The sequence below is a fragment of the Sorex araneus genome, chromosome X, assembly GCF_027595985.1.
Source record: "Sorex araneus isolate mSorAra2 chromosome X, mSorAra2.pri, whole genome shotgun sequence".
In the NCBI taxonomy this organism is placed as follows: domain Eukaryota; kingdom Metazoa; phylum Chordata; class Mammalia; order Eulipotyphla; family Soricidae; genus Sorex; species Sorex araneus.
This window is the reverse complement of record NC_073313.1, coordinates 362,119,731-362,143,280: the sequence shown is the minus strand read 5'-3', so window position 1 is coordinate 362,143,280 and position 23,550 is coordinate 362,119,731. Positions and strand designations below refer to the sequence as shown.

At 51.4% G+C, this 23,550-nt stretch overlaps 1 protein-coding gene across 1 annotated transcript in view; it reads right to left on the bottom strand.

Annotated features, from left to right (window-relative positions):
- The window catches only part of BABAM2 (BRISC and BRCA1 A complex member 2), a 398,928-nt gene that overhangs the window by 55,460 nt on the left and 319,918 nt on the right, over positions 1-23,550 (bottom strand). Inside the window, exons 8-10 of the mRNA XM_055123091.1 lie at positions 17,979-18,078; positions 13,772-13,842; positions 11,296-11,378 (exon numbers count right to left, since the gene is read on the bottom strand). Coding sequence (XP_054979066.1) covers positions 11,296-11,378; positions 13,772-13,842; positions 17,979-18,078 — 254 coding nt within the window. The remainder of the gene's footprint in view (positions 1-11,295; positions 11,379-13,771; positions 13,843-17,978; positions 18,079-23,550) is intronic.

Below are 23,550 nucleotides of genomic sequence, written 5' to 3'. Positions count from 1 at the left end.
TTCCTTCAGTCTTATAGAACTGAGTCATTCAAACACAGGAAACATAAATATTTCATTGGGTTGAAGAAAGCCCATTTCCGGTCCCTCCTCCACCCCCCCAACCATGCGTGGGTTTGGGCTAGGCATTCTGGCACAATCTATGGTGAAAACTGGGATTTTTTTTTTAGAGCTTCTCAATCTGAAATCTTGTACCACACTTCACTTCCTCCCCTTCTGCATGGGATTCGTGGATTAAATTTGGGGCACCTGGGAATGTGGATTGGGACAGCACACCTGTAAATGTACCTCCTTAGCTGAAACTGCAGCACTTCCTCCAGTGATGGATGCAGGCAATAATCTGGAGCAATATTAGCAGGAAAAGTGACTTTCTACTAATAGGAATCAGACGTTTTTATGTCACACTGCAAGTATCGTGGCTCATACCTTTCAGCTTAACATTATTTCAAAATTACAGTTGTTATTAGGTTTGCCTCTGTAAGGAGTGACAAAAAAGTTTTTCTGTGTCTGAATCATAACTTTAATAAGACCATTTGATGATAGTAGTTTAATAAAATTGGCTTCCTTTGTACCACTATATGTTTTATCAAATGCATTTCGAAATACCTTTCAAACAACGGGCCCACAGCATTCATCAAAATGTCTTTGGCACCAAAAATGTGAAATGGCCCTGGGCAAGATGACCCCTACCCACCATTCCAGAGCTAAGGATTCCATTTAGAAGAAGCCTGGGCTTGAGAAAGATGACTCATATTCTAAAGAGATAAGGAAAATCACCTGGAAACTATAAGGTGCTAGAAGAGATACTGTCTTGTATAGGCAGTGAGAGAAACAATCCTTTATTTTAATGCCTAAATTATGGGGAAGGGAAATGAGAACAATGGCTTTTACGTTGATTGGGCCACATCTCTTTCAAAGAAAGAATTTCAAGGTTTATGGTTCTTGACTTATTTAGATGCTGATTTGAACATACCAACTATAAAAAAAGCATGTTTGTGAAAAATAGGACCATTTGATAATGTGAAAGATAAAACTACAGTAATGTTCTGTTGGACACATCTTTAAAGAACCAGTTTGAGGTATACCATAGTATTTACAGGTGAAATATTTTGTATTTGCTAGAGAATATTACAGAAAATTAAAAACGTAAAGGGAGCATCGATGAAACAAGAGAAAAAACTGCAAAACTGCAAATGAAGTTCAGTCTACTTTCTCTCAACTTCTGTGTTTGCTTAAATGTTTTAGTAAAAAAGTTGGGGGGATATTTGGTTTTGTGCCACACCCAGCAGTGCTCAGGGATCACTCCTGGCAGTGCTCAGAGCACCAGAAGTGGTACGGGGTGTGAATCAAGTCGACCTCATGAAAGGCCAGTGCCATCTTTCATGTGCTATCTCTCCAGCCTTCTAAAAAGTGCTATTGTTTTTTTCAAATTATTTTTTTTTAAGTCACAGACCATCAGGATAGATCCAGCCCACAGGAATGACAGAATTATGTTGTGATAAATAGCACTGTAGCACTGTCGTCCCATTCTTCAACGATTTGCTTGAGCGGGCACCAGTAAGGTCTCCACTGTGAGACTTGTTACTGTTTTTAGCATATCGAATACGCCACGGGTAGCTTGCCAGGCTCTGCTGTGCGGGTGGGATACTCTCGGTAGCCTGCCGGGCTCTCCGAGAGGGACGGAGAAATTGAACTCGGGTTGGCTGCGTGCAGGGCAAATGCCCTACCCGCTGTGCTATCGCGCCAGTCCATTGTCATAAATACGTTAACAAATCATGTCAGAGAGCCTGCTGTTGGCTGCAGTCCCCACCACTCCCTCTTGCCTTCAAGCCTGGGCTGCACCCAATTCTACTGTCATGGCCTATGTGAGTAGCATTTGATTTTGCAGGTTCACATACGCTTGGTACAATGAGCCACTGCAATGAATCACACACACCGTATCTAAATGGGTCAAAAGTGATTTTGGTTTTTTAATTCTGCTCATGGTGGAAGCAGGTGGGAGGGAGGTGCCAGGTAGATCTAGTTAATGTAACTGATCCCTTTAAATCTCACCTGCTGAGAAGTCAAATAGGTAAGGGGATGGCTGAGACAAAAGAAGCCCCCAGCCATGCAACTCCTTTGTCCCCTCTCCCGGGCCCAGATGGACAGCAGGACATCAGGAGTTCCTGCCCACCCACCCCCAGCCATGGCTGGAGGCCCAGGAAAGCCGAGGGGGACACGGAGCCGCTAGGTGACCCCTCAGGGGATGCAGGTCACAGGGGTTCAGCCACAGATCTGAGACCTGGAAGGTGTGTACCGGACCAGGGAAGTGAAGGGACAAGACCGGGCCATTGTATACTGGATGGGAGTGGACTGCAAAGGGACAGGAAGGAATTTGTAAAGGGAGAAATCAGAACACTGGGGTGGCCTTTAGACCTATCGATTTAAACTGTATAATAAACTGTGCCCGCACGGCAGAGCCTGGCAGGCTACCCGTGCGTATTGGATATGCCAAAAACAGTAACAAAAAGTCTCTCAATGAGAGACGTTACTGGTGCCCGCTCAAACTCGTACAATAAACTGTAACTTCATAAGCCTCCGGAGTTTCACATGTAAACCTTCACTCAATACTCAAGGATGCAGAAACTCAGGCATAAATACATTTTCATGGTAATGCATGGCCAGTTATTTAATTTAGTCACTTTGCTGACCTCTCGCCAAGGGAAACCTTACTCAGGCCAGTACATTTGTGCCACTGGGCAGGGATGGCGGCTGGACACCTGCCACCCTCCCAAGGAAGGGCACCGGCTTCATGTCTCGCTGCTTCTGACCAGGAATATCATTTTCGCCTCATTCCATGAGGAGGTACAGTTTTCTCCAACGAGGGCATGGCTGAGGTGGGGGGTCACACCCAGCGATGCTCAGAGGCTACTCCTGGCTTCTGCACTCAGGACTTACTCTGGCAGTGCTCAGAGGACCATACGGGATGCTGGGAATTGAACCCAGGTTGGCTGCGTGCAAGGTAAAAGCCCTCCCTCCCCGCTGTGCTATCGCTCCAGCCCCTCACCCTTTTTCTACCTCTGGTTCTGGAAGGTTCTCTTGGAAGCTCCCAAGTCTTTCAAAAGTCACAGAATTGGGACTGTGCCGACCAAAGAATGCGGAGGAGTACATGAGCTCTGGGACCCTGATTTAGAGCTCAGCTGTGTCAAGAGTGGACGTATTCTTTTTGTGCCAGCTGTCACCCACAAAACGGGAGAACGGCTAGCAATTACCCTCAGAAAGATGTCGTGAGGACTAAACGACATGACAGATGCAAGTACTGAGGCCAGATTCTAGTGCAGTGGCTTTCCACCTTTTGACGGGAGGGAGGGTGGGGGGGGGGTTCTGGGGCTGGGGGACGACCAGCACTGTCCAGGGCCTGGCAGACTGCCTGAGCAATGCAGAGCTCAACACCCTAGAACTCATCACCATCACTATAACCTTAACAACGACAAAGGTTTTGCAGTAAACTAAAATGAATTCAAAGAAGTTATACTGCAACAGATCAACACTGCGGAAGTTACTCTTTGCCAAGAGTTTCCTTTTTTTTTTTCATCCAGATGCCTCATGGGGTTACAATTTGCTACAACTTGTCCATTCTAAAGCAGCCACATACATTTCTAAGACAAAAGCGTGGACAAAGCTTTCCCATTTCTTCTGGGTGGCGGGGGGGGGGGGGGGGGGGGGGGGGGGGGGGGGGGGGCAGCGTGGATCAGATAAACTCAGTTGAGCAGTTACTTGAATCCAACAGTTGCAAGTGGAAAAGAATCAAAGGCTACATAAAGCTGGCAGAAGAGAAGCTGTTACATGGTGCTGTCACTCTGATTCACCGCCCCTTTCCAAAGTCCCTTAAGATCATTAAACGTGTCAACTAAACTCAAGGTGTTGGAATGAAGAGCCATGTTTGATTAAGACTTGGTGTGATACAATCCTCAAGTCACGTTAGAAACGACAAAAGACTCTGTTGAGTAGACTCTGAAGATGAAACAGAAGTTTCAGTATGAATCAAACGGGTGGTGGTGGTTGCTATGTGAGATGTAAATCATGAGTTGGGTGTGCTTGTGTGTTAAATCAAAAGGTGAGAACCGCTTGCAAGCCTACCAGAGCTCACCACTCTCCAGGAAGTTCAGGATAAAGATTAACCCAAATGCTGAAAGTCACTCAAAAACCCAGCGGTTCTCATAATCAAAGAGGCTTGTATAAAGTAGATTTGTCTTTTTTCTTTTTCTGTATTACTTTATTACTTTGAAGAGTATCTAGAGAACAGATTGGTTACACTTTTCATTCATAAGCACTTTGAGTTCCTGCTGCTTTTATCGTTTTTATTATGAAAAAAAAAAAGGTAAAATTAAACCACGCGTATTTATATACATCCGATCCACGGTAAACACAGTTGTTCTAAAGTAGCACTCTACTTTTTTTACAGCATGATGTGAATTCTAAGCCTAACATTGTGGTTCTCAATTTCTTTCTTTGTTCTTTTCCGTTTTTTTGCTTTTTGGGTCACACCCGGCAATGCATGGGGCTTACTCCTGGCTTTGCACTCAGGAATTACTCCTGGTGGTACTTGGGGGACCATATGCGATGCTGGGAATTGAACCTGGGTTGACCGAGTGCCAGGCAAACACCCTCCCTGATGTACTATGGCCCCGTGGTTCCCAATTTCAATCACTTTACTAATCCTGATCTGCAATTAGGCAATTTATGCTTGTATAAACATGTAATTGTATCCTGAACAGCATGTTTGGAAAAAGATGAAAGTTTTGTTTGGTAACTAATAATCTGGTGACCGTCCTGGTGGCTGCTGCAGGTATTCTGCAAGCAGGCACTGCCACGGCAAGGAGCCAAACCCACACCACTGTGCTTGGGATTATAACTCTGCTTCTGAGTGCTGGAACGACAGCTCCAACGGCGCACAGTATTCCCAGTATTCCCAGTCACTCCGGTGCTAGTATTCCTTGGCCGTACTAGCAGTCACAGAACCCGACCAAGTCAGAGCATGGCCAGCACCACTGCGGCAAGCACCAGAAGCCTCTGATTTATACTAAAATCTCCAATGCCATCCTGATTTCTAACTTAATGGCCTTGATTACAGGCCTATGAGGAATAATGCCTCAAATGATGAACAAAATTAGGTCCACAGCTGTCAATTTCTTCTAGCTTAAAGGAAATCTGAGGGAAAAAAACCAAGCTTTTTGAAAAAAAACAAAAGAGTAAATACCAAAGGAAGAATCTTAATAGGTATTAATTTTAAATTATTTAAAATAAACAAAAAAATCAGAGTAATGCACTCATCACCCACTAGACACAATAAATTCCACTATCTCCCTCGGAATCCAGCAGAACCAGAGAATAGCAAAGTGATCCAATTCCTAGAGTGTGATGTGAAAAATAATAAAAAGGACAAAATATGAAGATTTTTTCCCTCCTTTATTTTACTTCAAATTTCATTTGAGTGTAAAAAGACTGCATGTAGCAACAAAAGGAAACACTGTAGAGTTGTGTGCACACGGAGACACAAGTGGCAACATGTGCTTGACTCTGAAGACTAAACAGGAATTTCAATATAAATCTAACTTGCGGCCCTCGTTGCTGGAGACTCAAACTTTGGACCAGAACTGGTCACTCTCATGTGAAACAGTCTGTGTCCAAGATGCATCCTGCAATCCCAATTGCTACTAACTAAAACACACGAACTCCAAAAGATGTACTAAGAAAACCACCAGATGCATCCAAACATTGCCCTAAAATAAACACCAAACAAGGCAAGCAAATAATGAAATGAATAGAAAGAAAAGATCCAAATGGGAGACAACAAACCCCAAAATGCCAACAATGACATGAAATAATGCCACTGCCTTAAAAGCTAATAAAGTGGCAGATATTGTTAAAACACCCAGCAAGGGAAACCCGGCCCTACGCTATGCGCAAGGGTCCCCTCTGAAAGACAGCAAAGGCTAGAAGGGGCAGGGCAGAGGGAAACACCCGGCAAGCGTTAGTCGGAGAGCTGGGATGGCTGCACGGGGTCAGAAAAAAAGGACTTTAAGAGAAGAAATGTCACCAGAGACAGGGAGGCTTTTCCATAATGACTGGAGGGCCACCAGCGAGGGAGACACAGCAATAATCAATACATATGTACCACACAATACCATCAGAATTGGCTGGAGCGATGGCACAGCAGTTGGGCTTTCGCCTTTCACGCTGCTGACCCGTGTTCGATTCCTCCGCCCCTCTGAGAGCCCTGCGAGCTACCGAGAGTATGGAGCCCGCACGGCAGAGCCTGGCAAGCTACCCGGGTGTATTGGATATGCCAAAAACAGTAAGTCTCTCAATGAGAGACATTACTGGCGCCCACTCGAACAAATCGATGAGCAACATGATGACAGTGACAGTGACCGTCAGAATGAAGGTTAGCTTCTCTTTAAGGTTGGCAATAGTACACACATTCCTCTCCCGAAGACCCCCCAGCTCCCATGAGAAAACCTTCTCCAGCAGCTACGAGCTACAGGTGAAGCTCTTCCCTGCTTGTAGGAACCACCCTCCCCTCTGACCATGCAGGTAAGCGAGGACTCCCTGCCCGTATTTTATTTCTTTTGCTTTTTGGGCCACATCCAGCAATGCACAAGGGTTACTCCTGGCTCTGCACTCAGGAATTACCCCTGGCGGTGCTCGGGGGACCCTATGGGATGCTGGGAATCGCCCCGGGTCGGCTGTGTGCAAGGCAAACGCCCTATCCACTCTACTATAGCTCCAGCCCCTCGCTGCCATTATTAACCATCTCTTTTGGCTTCCTTGAACCCTGTCTCTACTTTCGAACACAGTTCCACTGAATTCTCCAGTAACCTGTGTGATACCCCCTCAGTTTCCCAACGCACCTTGGCCAACACAAAACCCAAACTCCTCTGCATATCAACTTGACTCAAGAACTCTGGGTTATAGCTGGGCATCTGCTGTCCCCACTAAAGAGCTACATTTCTCAGTCTGGCCCATGGCACACAGGAAGCCAGGTGACCTAAACTCCATAGCACCGCAACGTAACCAGAAGTGGCACATGAACTGTCCTGGCAGGCTCAGTACCTGGGAAAGTTTGTACTCTTCTCTTTTTCCCCCTCCTCCCCCCTCCAATTCAGCTGGGGAACTGTGGACGTGCCACGTGGAGACTCACTAGCTGGCTGGACTGTCAGCATCAAGTCGGAAGGAAACTGGGTCCTATGTGTGACCTGAGAAGTCTATGAGTCCAGCTCCGGGAAATCCACCTTTCAATCGCATTCCTGAGAGAGAGGAGCAAATTCTGCCTTGCTGAAATCAGTTTTCCAAGTGCCGATTCCTTTTCATTTCTAATGTATACGAGTGGCCTGGCAGGCTTGGGCTGATCGGGGTATTTCTTCTTCACCCCCCTTACCGGAGTCTCACTATCTCACGGTGCCCCGGGACCAGCAGCCGGGCAGGACATGCTGCCGCCTGCCGCAGTTCTCCGCACACGCGACTCCTGCTCCCAGGCCTCCTGCAGGCGCCGAGCCTCTAGCAGGCAGCTCTTCACCGAACGTCCCCTGCAGGCGTCTGGCAACACCGTGGCCACCCCAACAGCGGTTCCGCTTTTATTTTATTCATTTATTTATGTTTTGGTTTGGGGGAGACACCTGGCAGTGCTCAGGTTTTACTCCTGGCTCTGTGCTCAGGGATCACTCCTGACGCTGTGCTCAGGGGACTCTATGGGATGTCGGGGATGGAACCTGGGCTGGCCACATGCCAGGCAAAGCACCCTGCGGGCTGTACTATCGCTCCGGCCCAAAGAACGACATTTCTGCTTTCAAAATTGAAGTCCTGGGCATCAAATCCCGGATCTCACACGTGCAAGGCAAGTGCCCCACCACCGACCTGTATCCCTGGCCTTCTCGGCCCTACGCTGAGAGAAAAGAAAGATGTCAGGGAGAGGAAGTACTTCACTGATGGGCGGACGGAGCGCCAACAAGGAAGCGGCAAACAGCAACAAAGCCCCCAATGCACAGGCAGGTCTGTCAGAAGCCTCGGATGTGGCGGGGCTGTTGACGGATGAGGAGTAAGGAGCCTGGGAAGGAGAGGGACAGCGGCCGAACAGTGCCTGGGGGACAGCTCTCAGGAATAAGCGAATGACCTGCCTCGCCAGGTCCGTTGGGGCAGTTCTGATGAGGAGCCGGGGTGGGGGGGTGTAAGAGGGGGGACGGCGCCTCTCTGAAGAAGGTGGGAGTGCCGAGAGGACATCGGGGCTGCATTCCGCGTGTCGGACTGGGCAACAGTCATGAGAGAGCGGTGGAAAGGCCCCAAGCAGAGCTGGGCATGTGGAATCCCGGAGATGCTCTCTGGGGCACAGCCCACGCCAAGGAACGTGACTTCAGTGCTGGAACGGGAACAGGCGGCACGGAGGCTCGGGGTCATAGCAAACCGCCCGCGAAACCCTTCCCCCATCGCAACTCTCGGGTGCAGTCTGACATCTGATGAAAGGGGGACAGGAAAACGGGCCAGCAGACCAGGCTCGGGACGCGCGGAGTCCTTCACTGGGCTTCCCGTCCTGCCTCGGCCTTCCCGTGCAGTTCCTCCGGAGAGCCCTGCCCACCCGACTACAGTTCACGGCGGGCCCCTCGTGCGGGGCTGGGCGCGGGGCAGCCCCAGCGCCCGGGAAACCATCGAGTCGCGACCGTCAAACCACAGACGTGCTCAGGATCCGGGGTCGGCTTATCGGGCAGGAACTAAACTACCGACGGAGCTGCTGGGGCCAAACGGACGGGGCAGAGAGGAAGTGAGAGCCCGCAAGGAAGCCTGCGCGGGAGCAGAGGACGAAGAGCAGCGACCCCTCGGCTGAGAAGCCAAAGCGGACGCCCGACGCTGGACGCCCCTCTGCTGGGCTCAGCTCAGGGGCGCGAGGGGCGACAGGGACTGCAGTGGAGAGGGGGCCGTATGGGGTCACGATGGTGCGGCCTTCTCTTCCGCCTGGCCCTGCCCTGCCGGCCACGCTCCAGGTGCTGAGTCCTCACAGGATGTCACCAGCTCCCCCAGCCCAGGGCGGGGAAGAGCCAAGGGCCGGAGGAGGTCACGGCCGACCGAGGTGGGGGGCACCCAGGATCAAAACTCTGCCTCCCTGCCTCTGCTTATCACGTGGGCTCTGCAGACGCCCCGAGAAGACGGCCCCAGGGCCTGACCAAGCGGAGCGCATGTCCCAAGCACTCCACAGCAAGGCGGTCGTCTCTGGGAAATGCACAAAAGCACAAAGCACGGAGAACTGGTTCTAATGGTGGCAACGGCTCTCCATGTCTCTGTCACTGTCATCTCATTGCTCATCGATTTGCTTGAGTGGGTACCAGTAACGTCTCCATTGTAAGATTTGTTGTTACTGTGTTTGGCATATCGAATACGCCACGGGTAGCTTGCCAGGCTCTGCTGTGTGGGCGAGATACTCTCGGTAACTGGCTGGGATCTTAGAGAGGGGTGGAGGAATCGAACCCGGGTCAGCTCCGGGCAAGGCAAATGCCCGACCGTTGTGCTATTGCTCCACCTGGAGCGACAGAGGGGGCTGGAGTGATAGCACAGCAGGTAGGCCGTTTGCCTTGCACACAGGTGACCCGGGTTCGATTCCCAGCATCCCACATGGTCCCCGGAGCCCCGCCAGGAGTTATTCCTGAGTGCAGAGCCAGAGTAACCCCTGAGCATTGCCGGGTGGGACCCAAAAAGTGTGGGGGGAATTCCTCTTAGGTCAAAAATCTCTCCACGTTTCTCTCTTTCATTTAACAAGGGGCTTTCCCCTGCCACAATGGACATCCAGGAGTTCCTTCCCTGACTCTCGGTTGGCACAAGACCAAGGAAGACAAAGTTGCGTTTAGCCTAAGAACCCCCCGCCCCCCGCCGGCCAAGTCTGTATCTTTATTCTAGTGGGTGGGGGAGCTCCTGGGCAGTGTCCAGGGGGCCTGGGGGTGGGGGTCACTCCCAGTGGCACTTTCCACTCCGGTGGCAGTTCAGTGCCAGGCCCTTTGGGATGCTGTACAGTACGGGCTGTGCAGTGCTAGGGACCCCCAGGGGTACCGCGGGATGCTCAGGGGCCCCCAGGGCCATATTTGATGATAACCAAGCCAGGTGGTTCCAGGGCTGGCTGTCGGTTTGAGGGCAAGCAAGGCAAACGCTCTAACCACTGAACTATCTCCCTTTAGGCTCTTGGAAGCCTGATGACATGGAGACTTAGAGTCTGGGGTAGTTCTGGGTGGTGAGTAAAGTGAATCTAAACTCTCTGCGTTGCATTCCAAAGATTCTGATGCAGGCACCACGATCTACAACGTTTTAGGGAGAGAGAGTTGTTACACCACCGTGGCCCTCCACGTGGCCTCTAGGTGTCCACGCACCCCTGCAGCCGGAGCGGACTCAGCCCTGGCCAACTCTCAGAGTCCGGGACGGGGGGGGGGGGCTTTGTCTAGCCCCCTGCTATGCTTCTGGATACTCTAGGCCAGGCAGAGAACGCCTGGTGTTAGTCCCCCTGCGTTTCTCAACTCCGGAGAGCTGCGACTTCCCTGCCCTGGGCATCTCTCCTCCCAGGAATCACTGAGGAGCTGATGCTGACCTGCACTGGCCCGTGGCACCGTCGATCTAGGTCCTCATGTGACAAAGAAATGAACAGGTGACTGTAAATGACCCAGCTGGAGGAAGCGTAAAAGGAAACCAAAGTTGACAAACTGACGGATTAATGTCACACAACAAACACCTCAACAGCATCCCAGGCGGAAACGCCCCGCGCAACAATGTGAGGGCACGTGACCACGCAGGCCGGCTCGCGGGCACGGACGGTATACTATCAGAGGCGCCCTTGTCACTCCGTAAGGTACACTCACAGCAAGCACGTCTTGAGAAATCCTGAAAATTTGGGAACCTGAACCAGTCAAGGTGCTCCGAGACAGGCTGAAAGCCCGCATGCCGCGGGCGACTGCTCCTTTGTACGGATCTGTGGTTCTCGTCTGGGTCACTGCCTTGGCACAGCTGGATGTCTAGCATCGTCCCGACTTTACCTACAAAATGCCCAAAGCAGCAACAACCCCCTGGCCCTGCCCCGCACCCAATGCAAACTATCTCCAAAGGCTGCCACATCCGTTGAAAGGAGCAAATCCCACCGTGCCGAGACACGCGGGCCTGTAGACACTTTCTCTTTAAAGCCACGCAGTGAAGGAACATCAGGAACTGAGACCGAGGGTGAAGAGTCTCGGGACATTTTCCGAGGGTTGTTGATGTGCAAATGGGAAAAAAGTAAAATAAAAACACACTCACTGTGTACGAGGAAGCAGAAGTCTTTCCACATCAGCAGCAGGGTGAGCTTCGTGAAGCCTTCCGCGTCGTACTCCACGACGCCTCTAAGGAACACGAACAACAAACACAACATAAAAACCTGGTACGACGGAGAGGGATGCCCGTGAAGGAGGGATCCACCAGGCCGGGCTTCTCGGCTGCGCGGGCAGCAGCGCTGGAGAGAGAGTTTCGAGACTCAAGGCCCAGCTCTGCCCTCTGACGTCTCTGCTGGCAAGTCCCTTCGGCCCTGCAGCGTCAGTCTCGTCATTCCTGCCTACAAACTCTGACAAAGGGATTTTCGAACTTTATTGTGGGGTTGTGAAAAGCAAGTGAAAAAAAAAAAAGAAAAAAAACAACCCATAAAATTCTACTCGGGTGTCAGTTACCAGTTATGCAAAGGATGACAAATGAAGACATGAAGGCAGCCGTGATGCCACCCTGCCACATGTCACTGGAGATCTCGGGCACTGAACAGCGGCAGGCAGCGACAGGGTCCCTCGGCTCCCTCCAAAGCCCCCGGAATCCCTTCCCTGGGGTTCTCCTCTCTTCCCCGCTGGGAGCACGTTAGCGGGTGCACTGGGTTCAGGGGGGAGCAGCAGGGACCCGGACATATCATGGGCCAGGAGGGTTCTGGGAGGCCATCATGGCTGTGGGGGACAGGTACAAAGTTCCCTCTCATCCAGTTCTTGAGGCCTTTCCCAGCCTCAGTCTTCTCCCCTGCTGAGCCGTCCGGGCGGTCTGCAGCGCCGATGCCCTCCTCCCGGGTCAAGGAGGTCGGGCGGGCTGCCAGCTGCAGGGCACGGGCACAGGTGCCAAAGGAGCGACGGTTGCGCCAGTCTCCAAAGCCCCACTCAGGTCTTAGGACTCGAGCCAGCAGTGTTGGACACTGGGCTTTGCTCCTTTTCACGAGTTCTAACTAGCCAGGCAAGCTTGAGCAGGGATGGCGAAGCTTTTGTGCTCCGGTGTCTTAGAGGCAAAAACTAAGCAAGCGACTCCCGTCCATGGGACATACTGCATGTGACAAGAGCACTGAGGTATCACTTAGCAGGGTTAGTATTGTTATTGGATTCCAGGAGCCAACCACACACAAACGCGTGCATTATAGAGAATGAAACAGGAAAGCAAGTATGGATGCAATCTTCATGTTTCTCCTGAAGGCCCATGAAGAGTGTGTGTGTGTGTGTGTGTGTGTGTGTGTGTGTGTGTGTGTGTGAGAGAGTGTGTGTTTGTGAGAGAGACAGAGAGAGAGGGGAGGGGAGGGAAAGAGAGGGAGAGCGAGAGAGACAGACACACCCGAGGAGTCATCTTCAGTTATGTGTAGTAGTGAGAACCTCACCCAAACACGGAGAGACCAATCGCGCCATTTATTAACCGCTGTCTGTAAACGCCAGCACTTTCTAAAAACGGTCATCAAGCTGAACGAATTTCAAGTCTCCGGGACTCACGTGAGAGACAGTCATGCTGTTTGGATATCGACACTTCTATTTTGGAGGCATGAAAAATTCCACTACGGGTAACAAGACACTTCCTGAAGTCGTTTTGAGGAGTCAGAAATTTTGCTCATAATTATGCCAGAGCGTGTAAAGCGATCTCCCGGGGCTGGCCAAGCTCTCCTGGTTACATCCTCTCCTTCCCGGGCCCCCTGTCTGTTCATTCCAAGCCCCTCAGTTCCTTGTTTCAAATCTGACATTGTCAGTACAGCCTCTGTTTACAAACCTCTGCAACGGGGGAGGGGGATAGTCAGCCCTCCGAAAGCCGGCGTGCCGAGCCCTCCCGTGGGAAGAAGACTCCCCCTTTCTCGACTGTGCAGAGGAAAGCCCACACCCCTTCCCGGCCTGAGTGGACCCCCACGGGGAAGCCAGAGAGGGCGGCAGCTTCACTCAGGCCGACTGGCCACAGCGGAGACACAGCCCCGTTCCCCCTGGGCTGCTGCCAGCCCCTCACAGGGCGTGACGCGCCGGAGTCTAACACTCAACTTCCACCTCAACACTTCACGGTGCTTCCTGAGAAAGGGGCCCTGAGCAACGGTACTGCTCAGTGTCCAGGCCGGCCTGGGGCTCCCTGGGGCTCCTGATCGTTCGGGGACTCTCCTCAGGAAAGCGTGAGGTGAGGGGGTCCAGGCGCTGGGCATTCCTTCTGGGGAGAGTGGGGGTGGCAGGTCCAGGGCAGAGTCGCTGCTAGGGTTGGCTAGAGGGGGAGCTGGAAAACGCCTTCCGGCATTTCTTTTTCGTTTTCTTTTTTTTGGTGGTGGTGGAGGTTAGGGATTGGGGGTGTTGGGTGAACTCTGGGTGGCGCTTGGGGGCCACACCCAGAGAGCTATAGGGGGGCCTGAGGTGCCAGGGATGAACTCGGGGCCTCGCCTGCTTCTGCCCCAGGTGCTCGTTCGTGAGCCCCTCCGACCCGGGCCCCCGGGAAGCAAGGGCACTGTGATACGGGGCTTAGACAAAGAGGAACTTACGTGCCGAAGTGGCTGAGGAAAGCGGCGACATACTCTCTTCTCTTGTGGTAGCCCTGGATCACGTACTGCACCTGCAACGGGAACCTCAGGCTGAGAAGTGGGGTGGGAAATGTTTACATCGTTTATGAAGACAAAAACACCACTCCAAAGGAAGTGTGCACGCCGCACTCGGTACAACAGCCAAGACACGGAGATGAGCCAAACGCGAGCTACTGGTGAGTGGAGTCAAAGGTTGTGGTATATGTACACAATGGAATACTACGCAGCTCTGAGAAAGGACAAAAGCATGCAATTTGCGGTGACATGGATGGAACTAAAGGACAGCACACTGCATGATGTCAGTCAGAAGGACAGGGACAGATACTGAATGACCTCTCTCATATGTGGGACTTAAAGATACACAGCAAGGGAGCAACAAAGCAGGTTCAAAGGCAACATTATGAGAGAACTGATCCACGCAGTTGATGCTGGGGGCCTTGGGTGAGGGAGAGGGGTATGTACGGGTGATGGGTGTGGTGTTGGAATTATGTGCACGAGAAGCCACAATTAATAGCACTGTCAGTCACCGAATCTCGATTTAAAAAAATAACAATGAAAAAAATCTCAAAAATTCAGAGAAGCAGGAAAACTAGTAAAACAAACTGCCTTATTCCTGCCACCTTCACTCAGTAACTATAAACCACTGGCTTCAGCTAGTGGTCTGCCCATGTACTAGGCCACTGTTAGGATGTCTCAAAGGGTCGGAGAGCTGGTGGCCGGCTGGTGCACCCCTCCACACTTCTGCATGTCCCTCCACAGCCAAGACTAATCCATGGGACTATTTTATATAAGCATGGTGCCTTCACTGCACCCGAAGTGAGTGGTCATTCTTGGAATTCATCTAGGACCCTGCCCATTTTGGAAAATGACTCAATAGTCTCCCCAGGTGTTTGGGTGTTTGGGTTTTTACTTTCTAGTTTATTTACGTGGGGGGTGTTTGGGCTCATCCAGAGGTGCTCAGGGCTTATTCCTGGCTCTGCGCTCAAGGATCATTCCTGGAGAGCTCAGGGAACCATATGGGGTGACGGGAATTGCACCTGGGCTGGCGTGGGCTAGGCGAACGCCCTATCCAATGTGTTATCAGTCCAGCTCAGGTGTTTTGTGTTTTTAAATAAGGGTAAAATCAGAGATTGGGCATTGAATCTAGAAAGTCTTCTGTTCCTTGATTTGATTTTTTTCTTATTTTTTTGTGGTGCCAAGGACTGAGACAGGACCACATACATGCGAGGCAAGGGCTCTTGCACTCATCAAAGCCCTAACTCTCATTTTATGTGGGGGGTAGTGGAGGAACCTGGGACCTCTGACATGCAAAGTACACAAAGTATGTGTCCTACCACTGTGACGGCTTAGAACATCCTCCACACCTGTGGGGGCTGACACGCGTGCGGCTGCTGACACCAGGAGAGTGATGTTTCACAACGTCTATTGTTTGAGATTCCCCATTGCTTTCTTATTTTTTCCCTTTGACCCTCGATATTTCCTTAGACCTCGAGGTCTGAGTTGATGGGTTTGGAACTTCTAAACAGTGACACTGTATTTGCCCAGGGGATCAGGTCATGAGAGCTGGCCACTCCAACAGGGAGGGCTCTTTGCTCCTCACCAGGGGTGCACGGGAGACACCCAGGGGTGCACAGTGAACCACAGGAGGAGCTGGTTCCCACCAGACTTCCGCAGAGCAGCCTGAGTCTGCGAGAGCCTTGCCTGGACCCATGATTTCATCAATACCCGAGAAAATGGTGATTGTGAAAATTTTATCAGTTCTTCTGCATTTATCTGAGGAAACTCCTTTTAAAGACGAGCTTCCTCTCTGCATCTGGGGCCATTTGGCTACCTTGAACTACAGCTCCCAGTAATGGCACCGTGAGGTTTTAACTCCTTTTCCTAAACCCCTAGTGTTAGGAGTGTCACAAAGGGGCCCTTATTTTGCACTTTCACATTTCCCCTTGCCATCACCATGTGTATCTATCAAACAAGTAAGTGACCTAATGGGGCCGGAGAGATGGCACAGGGGTAGGGCATTTGCCTTGCATGCAGCTGAACTGGGTTCAAACCCTGGCAGCCCCTGTGGTCCCCCGAGCACCACTGGGAACCCCTGAGCATCACCGGGTGTGGACCAACTCCTCCACCCCACAAATGACCTATTAAGCTAGGCATCTGGAAGTTAACCATTAGCCCAACACTTTCTTTCTTTTTTTCATTTTTATTTTTCAAACTGCGAGGTGGCTCCTGGCAGTGTTTTCAGCCCAGCAGCTCTGCCGAGCGCATCCTTTAGCCCCGCCCCGCCCCGCCAAAGCCCCCCAAAACTCCCCCAATGATTTCTAACACAAAATATACATTCCTTACAGTATCCTTGCAGTGACTCCCCCAAACTGTTTCTGCTGGCGACAGCCACACTGTGGTCCCCCTACCTAACAAAAATCTGCGATAAAGTGAGCGAAAATCTTGACACAGTTGGTACTCAGAGCTCTGCTGTAGCCTTTCAAAGTAAAACAAGTCTATTTATATAATAGGGGCTTATGTCAATTTATAAAAACAGTGCTTACTTTGCACGCTTGATGCAGGACCAAAAATGTTATTTTGGGAAAAGAAAAACAGATGATAAGTTTGCTTAAGTGGCTTTGTTTAAAAAGGGGATGAAAACAGTTCTGTATACTTGATTTTAAAAACAGAAAACCATTTTAACAGTAACCCACAACAAAACTGGCTATAAAGATAGATTCCAATGCAATTATGGAAATTCATTTGAAGAGATTGTTTCTAAACGCAGCCCATACTGTTCTCATTTGGAGCACAGGGAAGAACATCAATTTTAAAAGACAAGCAAAATTAATGAAAGGAACTAGATAAGAAAAAAATGATTCTTGTATTTCTGGGAAAATGTTATTATACTTTTTTTTTTTGGACTAGAAATTAATCTCAATTTGGGGAGCTTTGAAAAGGCTTTTTTTCCTTCCTGGTTCTAAAAGACCTAACCTGATTTTTTTTTTCCCTCCGTAGCAGTGGGATGCAGATTTGAAGGTAGTTTAAAGTCCCGCAATGTAAATATGAATTTTGTCCTCTGACGAGTGAGGAAGGAGGGCAAAAGCTCGAGAAATCAGCCCAAATGAGAAGCGACCATTCCAGAAAGCCCGCTCCCTGGGCACCTGCCAAGCCTTAGGCTGCAAAGGGCTGGATTTGTTTCCTGGCATTTGCAAAATATTACTGAAGGCTTTGCAACTTTATTTTCAAATGCTTATTTCAAATTTATTTAAACGTCTAAAAGTGATTTAAATATTAAAAACTACTTCCTATATAGAGATGAGCTATCTTTTGAATGAGAGAGATGAAAGACATATTTCCCCACCAGCCCCTCCCCCGCAACCTGGGGGATTAAGAAACTGAGTCAGACCCTGAGGAGGAAGAGAGGAGGCCTGTGGCCCAGCCGACTAAGAGCGCTGGCTTTGAGCTAAACCTGCTGGCTGGACGTTGATAAGTAAACTCTGGAGAAAGAACTGACGACCACCACCGAGGGAAAGGCTGCTGTCTGCCCACCCACGGCTCGTGAGCACAGGTCAAGGGAAGCTTGGGCTACTTGCATGTGCCTTGGGCGAGGCTGGGGCCCTCGGAAATCTGGCTCTAAGGAGGGGGGGCTCTGTGGAATGGCTCCAGAACTATGAAAAAATGTGGCCTTGAAAAGGAGGCAGAGATGAAGGCCGTTTTAGAGAATTCCCTTGGGATCAACTTCAGGCAAGTATGCACACGCATGCAAACACGCAAACGTGCGCACGCGCGCACACACACACACACACACACACACACACACACACAGGCACCACCCAGACAATGGGCAAAGGCCAGAATTTCAAACCCTCATGGGTGCAAAAAATCTAGCAAAATCTTTTGGAAAAGGCTCTTGGAAATTCAAAGCAGGAGAGCGTTTAAATATCCACACAGAAATGTGAACCATTAAGATCAAAGGGCAGGGGAGTCAGAAAGGGGAGTCAGAAGCCTTTGAGGGGAAGTGGGGTGGGGGGCGGAGGGATGGGGTGTGAGAGACTGCCGAGCTCTGCTTCAGAGTGGGCCGGGCTGGGGAGCAGGCAGAGGACCCTGTGGAGAGCACTGTTCTGGGAGCACTGCCCCCCCCCCGTCACCCCACGCCCAGGTCGAGGGCACCGAGCCTCGCTTGTACCTTGTTGGTGAGCAGGTGGCACACTTGAGGCACGTAGTCGATGAGGCATCCTCCTCCCGGGAAGGCGGGGATGTGAAGGGCCGAGGAGCCCCCGAGAGCACTGGGAAGACAAGAGGACACATCCCACATGAGCATGGAGACTCGGACGCCCACCAGCGGCCACGTCCAAGTCTGCCCACCCCCTTCCGCTCCAGCCGCTGGTGTCACCCGGGACGAACAAGGAGTGATAATAACAAGCATCGGTCCTGCTACACAACGGAGCCGTGGAGCCCACGGGCCGAGTCCTGGCGACAACCACGGTAGCTGCCGGTGGCTGTGCTTCTTAGGGGAGTGGCGTCTTCATGACGCCCCAGTGGGCACTGAGTCAGCCACGCGACACCGTCACGGGACGAAACCAAGTCACCGTGAAACTGTCAAGGTGCTTCACCTCCGGGGGCTGCCGGCCCCTCCCTTCCAGCACGAGGCCAGTGGCCCCAAGGGTCAGACCTCCAGAGGACACGCAGTCCAGGCAGCGGGTGTGACATGTGAGCAGAAGGAACCAAGGGGGTGGGGGATTCCCCCATAAACACAGCTTCCCCACTCTTACCAGGTTATCATTTTTTTTTTCTTCTTTTTTTTTTTGGTCACACCTGGCGATGCACAGGGGTTACTCCTGGCTCTGCACTCAGGAATTACCCCTGGCGGTGCTCAGGGGACTATATGGGATGCTGGGATTAGAACCCGGGTCGGCCGCGTGCAAGGCAAACGCCCTACCCACTGTGCTATTGCTCCAGCCCCGGTTATCATTTTTTTTTTCACGTGGAAATTCCATATTATTTAATCTCTCCATTTTAAAGTACTTTCTTCTGTTTCTGTTCTTGGGCAACACCCGGCAGTGCCCAGGGATGATTTCTGGCTCTCCCCTCAGGAGTGCCTCCTGGCGGGGCAGAGGGAACCATATAGGATGCCTGGGATCGAACCCAGGCTGGCCCTGTGCAAGCCAACGCCCTCCCTGCTGTACTCTCTCTCTGGCCCTAATCTCTCCACTTTTAAATGGTGGCAATTAAACATGATCTGAAATGGTTCCACATCCACTGGCCCTTGTGGACAGGAATTCCGCTCCTAGCCTATTCACACTGGCCTTTCAATTCATTTAAGCAAATGGAAACACGGTCTATCTAAGCACCAGACACAAGGTTAATCCAGAAGTAGTTTCCAGAACTTTCTAGGAGTTCTCCTCTTAGTTTCAATGAGTCAGCAAATGCTGATTCAGAATAGTCAGAAACTGTTCTGAACCTTATAGCACACATTTTATAATTCACTATTAATCCTGATTTCATCTTCTTTCCTACTTTCATTTTCCTTTGGGCCTATTTTTTTTTTCTTATTTAAATTTTATTCTAACGTCTATCATGCTGTAAGCCTCTTAAACCCTCTTTGTCATACAGTGGGATATAAAGACCCCTCAAATCTCTTAATGCACGATTATTCCTGATCCAAGTTCCCACAGTTACAAGGCTGTAAACGGAGGCAAAATGTTTTACAATAACAGCCAAGAAAACCACTTCTCAATAGCTTAGGACAGAGAAACTCAATCTTGGGCTTGTAATCCAGGAAACAACATAGAATTTGACTGAAAGGACTCCAGATCCAGCTCGTAGTTAAACTCTGTTAGCTACAGTTTCCTGAAATTAATTTTTCTGGTAAAAATAAAGACAGAATTAAGTACAAGAATAAAAAAAAAAATCCCAGCCACTCAGTAAAACTCCGAGATGATGTGGAGATGTCACTGTGGAGTGACACCTGGTGCTGAAATTTCCCTGCTCAGTGGGTACCCCAAACTCCAACAACTCTTTTCTGAAAAAAAAAAAAAATATTGGTTTATTTTGTTTTGGGGCCACACCCAGCACTGCTGAGGGTTTACTCCAGGCTCTGTGCTCAGCAATTACTCCTGGCAGTGCTCAGGGAACTATATCGGCTACGGGGATCGAACCTGGGTTGGCCACATGTGAGGCGAGTGCCCAACCTGCTATGCTACTGCTCTGCCCCCCCCCCCAAACCACACACCAACAACTCCTGACAACAGAGGAAAGTCTATGATGACATCTGACAAAGTATGACTCATCTACACCTTGCTGCCAGGGTTAGACCATCATTTTTCCTTTTGAAACTCTGGGGCCAGACACTGGATTAGATTTAGACTAAACTCCGAAGATTAGGAAAATCCCTATACTTTGTGGGGGCCGGAGGGTTTTTTTGTTTTTTTTTTTTTTTTTGGATGCAAAAGCACGTAGAGGGCACACAACTAACCGGAACTAACCAGAAAGTTCCAATGTTCCTTTAGGATTGCAACTGATTAAGAAGAAAATTCTGTAGTGTAAGAAAAATAAATTCGATATTTATATCCTGCAGCTACTGGTATTGTTTTAAAGTAAAACAGTTTTTATTTGAAGAAATTTGAAAAGAGTGAGAAGCGGTGTGTGTGTGTGTGTGTGTGAGAGAGAGAGAGAGACAGATACAGAGACAGAGAGACATAGAGAGACAGTAGTATTAGTAAAATGTCCGTATAAAACACAGAATATCAAAACCCCAGCTTTTCATAGTTTACTTAGAAAACCAATCCTTCACACCATAGCACAGCACCACCCCGATAATTTGGCCAGTCTGTACCCAGGAAGAAGCTGCACCGGCCTGACCCTATAAAATTACCGTGGCAGGGTAACTTCTTGATCACTCGTTAAGCTGGACACAGGCGTGTAAAGGAGCCCGTGGGCAGTCTCCCACCCTGACGCTTCTCTCCTGAAACAGCCAGTCAGGGAAACCCAGACGGGAAGCACGGCCTGGCTGCCAGGCCCGCGTCCCTGTCCTCGGCCCTGCGGCCAGTGGGCACTAACGCTCTTCAGCCTGATGCATTCGCACGATCAAACCGAATTCTCCCCATGACTCAAGGATTACAGTCATTTTACAGTTTAGAAACAACAACAACAAAAAGCAGGTTCAGAGAGCAGGAGGAATTTCCTTGGGTCACTGCCACCAGACAACGGTCCAGCAGGGTCTGAACCTGGGCCCGTGTGTCCCCAGAGTTCACGCGGTGTCTGGTGGATGTCACGCTCTCTGGGAGCATGGCGCTTGGGAGTGGACCATGGCCGACGGGCTTCCCGCAGACCACCACCAAGGCTGGCGCCGGGTTGCCCCGTGCCCAGTGGCTCCAGGACCCCCTCAGCGCTGCCCCTGCTCAGCACCCACCCCATCCGCCAGCCGCCCAGGCTCCCGGGAGCTGGGGTGCGCTGTCACACCTAGCTGCGTGGCTGCACCGTGCGGCGCTGAGCTCCGGTGTGTGAAGCACTTCAGCGCGACAAAAGGCAGTTTTCACTGCGGGTTTACTTTCGACGGGCCACGGGGCTGCACCCTTTATTCAGCTCGGGAGTTTCTCGGCCGGGGAGGGGCCCCGAACCTTCCTTCCAGCGTCACACACCGATAAGTGCTGCTGATTCATGTCTAAATATCCGCCTCCCGGGTAAATATTTAACAGGCCTGCTAGAGCCTGAACGCTGCCCTGGTCGTGCTGAATAAACAGAGTCAAGTGCCATGAAATAAAACAGTAATGGGTGTTGGGAGGCTCGAGACGGAGGTCCGGCCCTGTGATCGCTGGTTATTTCGTGCTCGTGCATCCGAAGCGGTCGGGCTGGGCCTGAACGGGAGGAAACGCTGCTTCTGCCGAGATTCCAGGGCTCGCTCAGTTGGGTGCAGGAATGCAGGGCTGGCTGGAGAGGAGGGGTGCACGGGGGGGGGGGGAAGGTGCAGGGGTGAGGGGAGACAAAGGGGCCTCTGGCTGCGGTTGCTTCTGCTCTCTGGAGGGAGCAGCGAGGCAGCGTGGTCTTGGGGTGAAGCGGGGAGCGGCGTGGGGGAGCCAGGGCAGTTGGGGTGAGAAGACCATCTCCTCAGGACCGGGAGGAAACATGACATGGGCCGACAAGCGAGAAGGCACAAGGCAGGCTGCCAAGTCTTTCTCCCCACGGAGCTCCAGAGGCCCGAAGGGGACCGGGAAAGTGTGGGCCTGGGACAGAAGCGCCTGGATGAAATGCTACAGTGGCCCGGCCACAGGAGCCGACACTGTCGTGTTCCATGCGAGTACAGAGACGGAGGCCCCTGGGGGCGCGGCCGTCTGCACACGCACTCGAGCACCGGAGACCCCACCTGCGTCGCCGACGGCCTCAACAAGCTCTTTTCCGGAGCATCTGGACGTCAACCGACGCGGCCCGGCAGCCTCTCTGAAAGCTCGACTTCGACATCGGGGTTTCAGTTTGGTCCATGATGGAACGGCAGCAATTCCCAATTCCCATTTCCCTGCCCTGTCGCCCCCCGCCCTGCGCCCCCATGGGCTTCCTCCTCCCCCCCCCCCCCCCCCGATTGCACCGAAAACAAAATGACACAACTGGATGCTGGGATCCAAAAACCAGGGGATTCTCCATTTTCCCTCTGCCAAATCTGTTCTCGCTGGTTGCACTCGACTCTTCTCATTATATGCCGGAGAGAACACTGCCGTCCAATAAAATACTCGGCTCAAAGGGGCTCAAGGGTCAGAGCGGAGGGTCCCCTCTCCCACCAGCCCCGCCCTGGGAATCTACCTTCTTCAAGCGAACGGAAAGCACCTCCATCAATTGCACCCAAGGCAACCGCCCCCTCCCATTTCAGCAGCCCCGGGGGGTGTGGCAGGGGAGGCCCTGGCCACTCTGGGAAACAGTGGGCTAGAGGGATCACAGGAACCGGACTAACACCGAAACGCCACTAGCCACTCCAAGAGCGGCTGTATTCTAGAACTCTCAAGCCAGGGCTCTCCGGGCAAGGGCCAGGCCAAGACACAACTGACTGGACACAACTGGAAGAGTCTCGGAACGTTGTTCCTGCCTGAGAATTGGGTTCTGGGGGAGCGGGAGTTGGCGGGCCTTGGCCTCCATGCGGGAGGTGGAACTACAGGAATGGGAACCCCCGGTGCCAGGTGAAACCACTGGCTGCCAATCCGCAGCCGGCAGAAACGCCGAGGGAGACACGGGTCCTCGGTTCCTCGGGCGAAGGACTGCGCCGGCCCTGTGGACTGAAGGAATCTGAAGACATTTCCGGTCTGAGTGCAGCACGCTGGTGCCCCGGAGGGCGCAGGAGGGCCAGGGTCCTCACAAATGGGGGCACTCTGAAATGTCCCTCTAAGAGGCTCCCGGGGACCAGCCAGGAGAGCCGTTACAATCAGACAAAAGCCACTGTTCTCTGTTGACTGTCCACTTGGGCCCAGCACCCTCCCTGGCATTTCATTAACTCAAACGACCAGCTACCAACAGGCCTACCTGGCCCGGGTACAGGGGAGGGAACCAGCTCTCTGTGTCTGGGACGCAGACTCGCATTCCGGTCCTTCTGGTTCCAAAGTCTACGCATTTTTCACGAGAAATCTTTTTTTTTTTTTTTAAACGTTTACTCTTTGTATTGACTGAGATCTGTGATTTACAAGACAGTCACCGGCGGTTTCCCACGCCCATAGCTCCAGCACCAAACCCCCCTCCAGCTCTCCGTCCTCCCCAGCAGATATTCTGACTGGAAGATG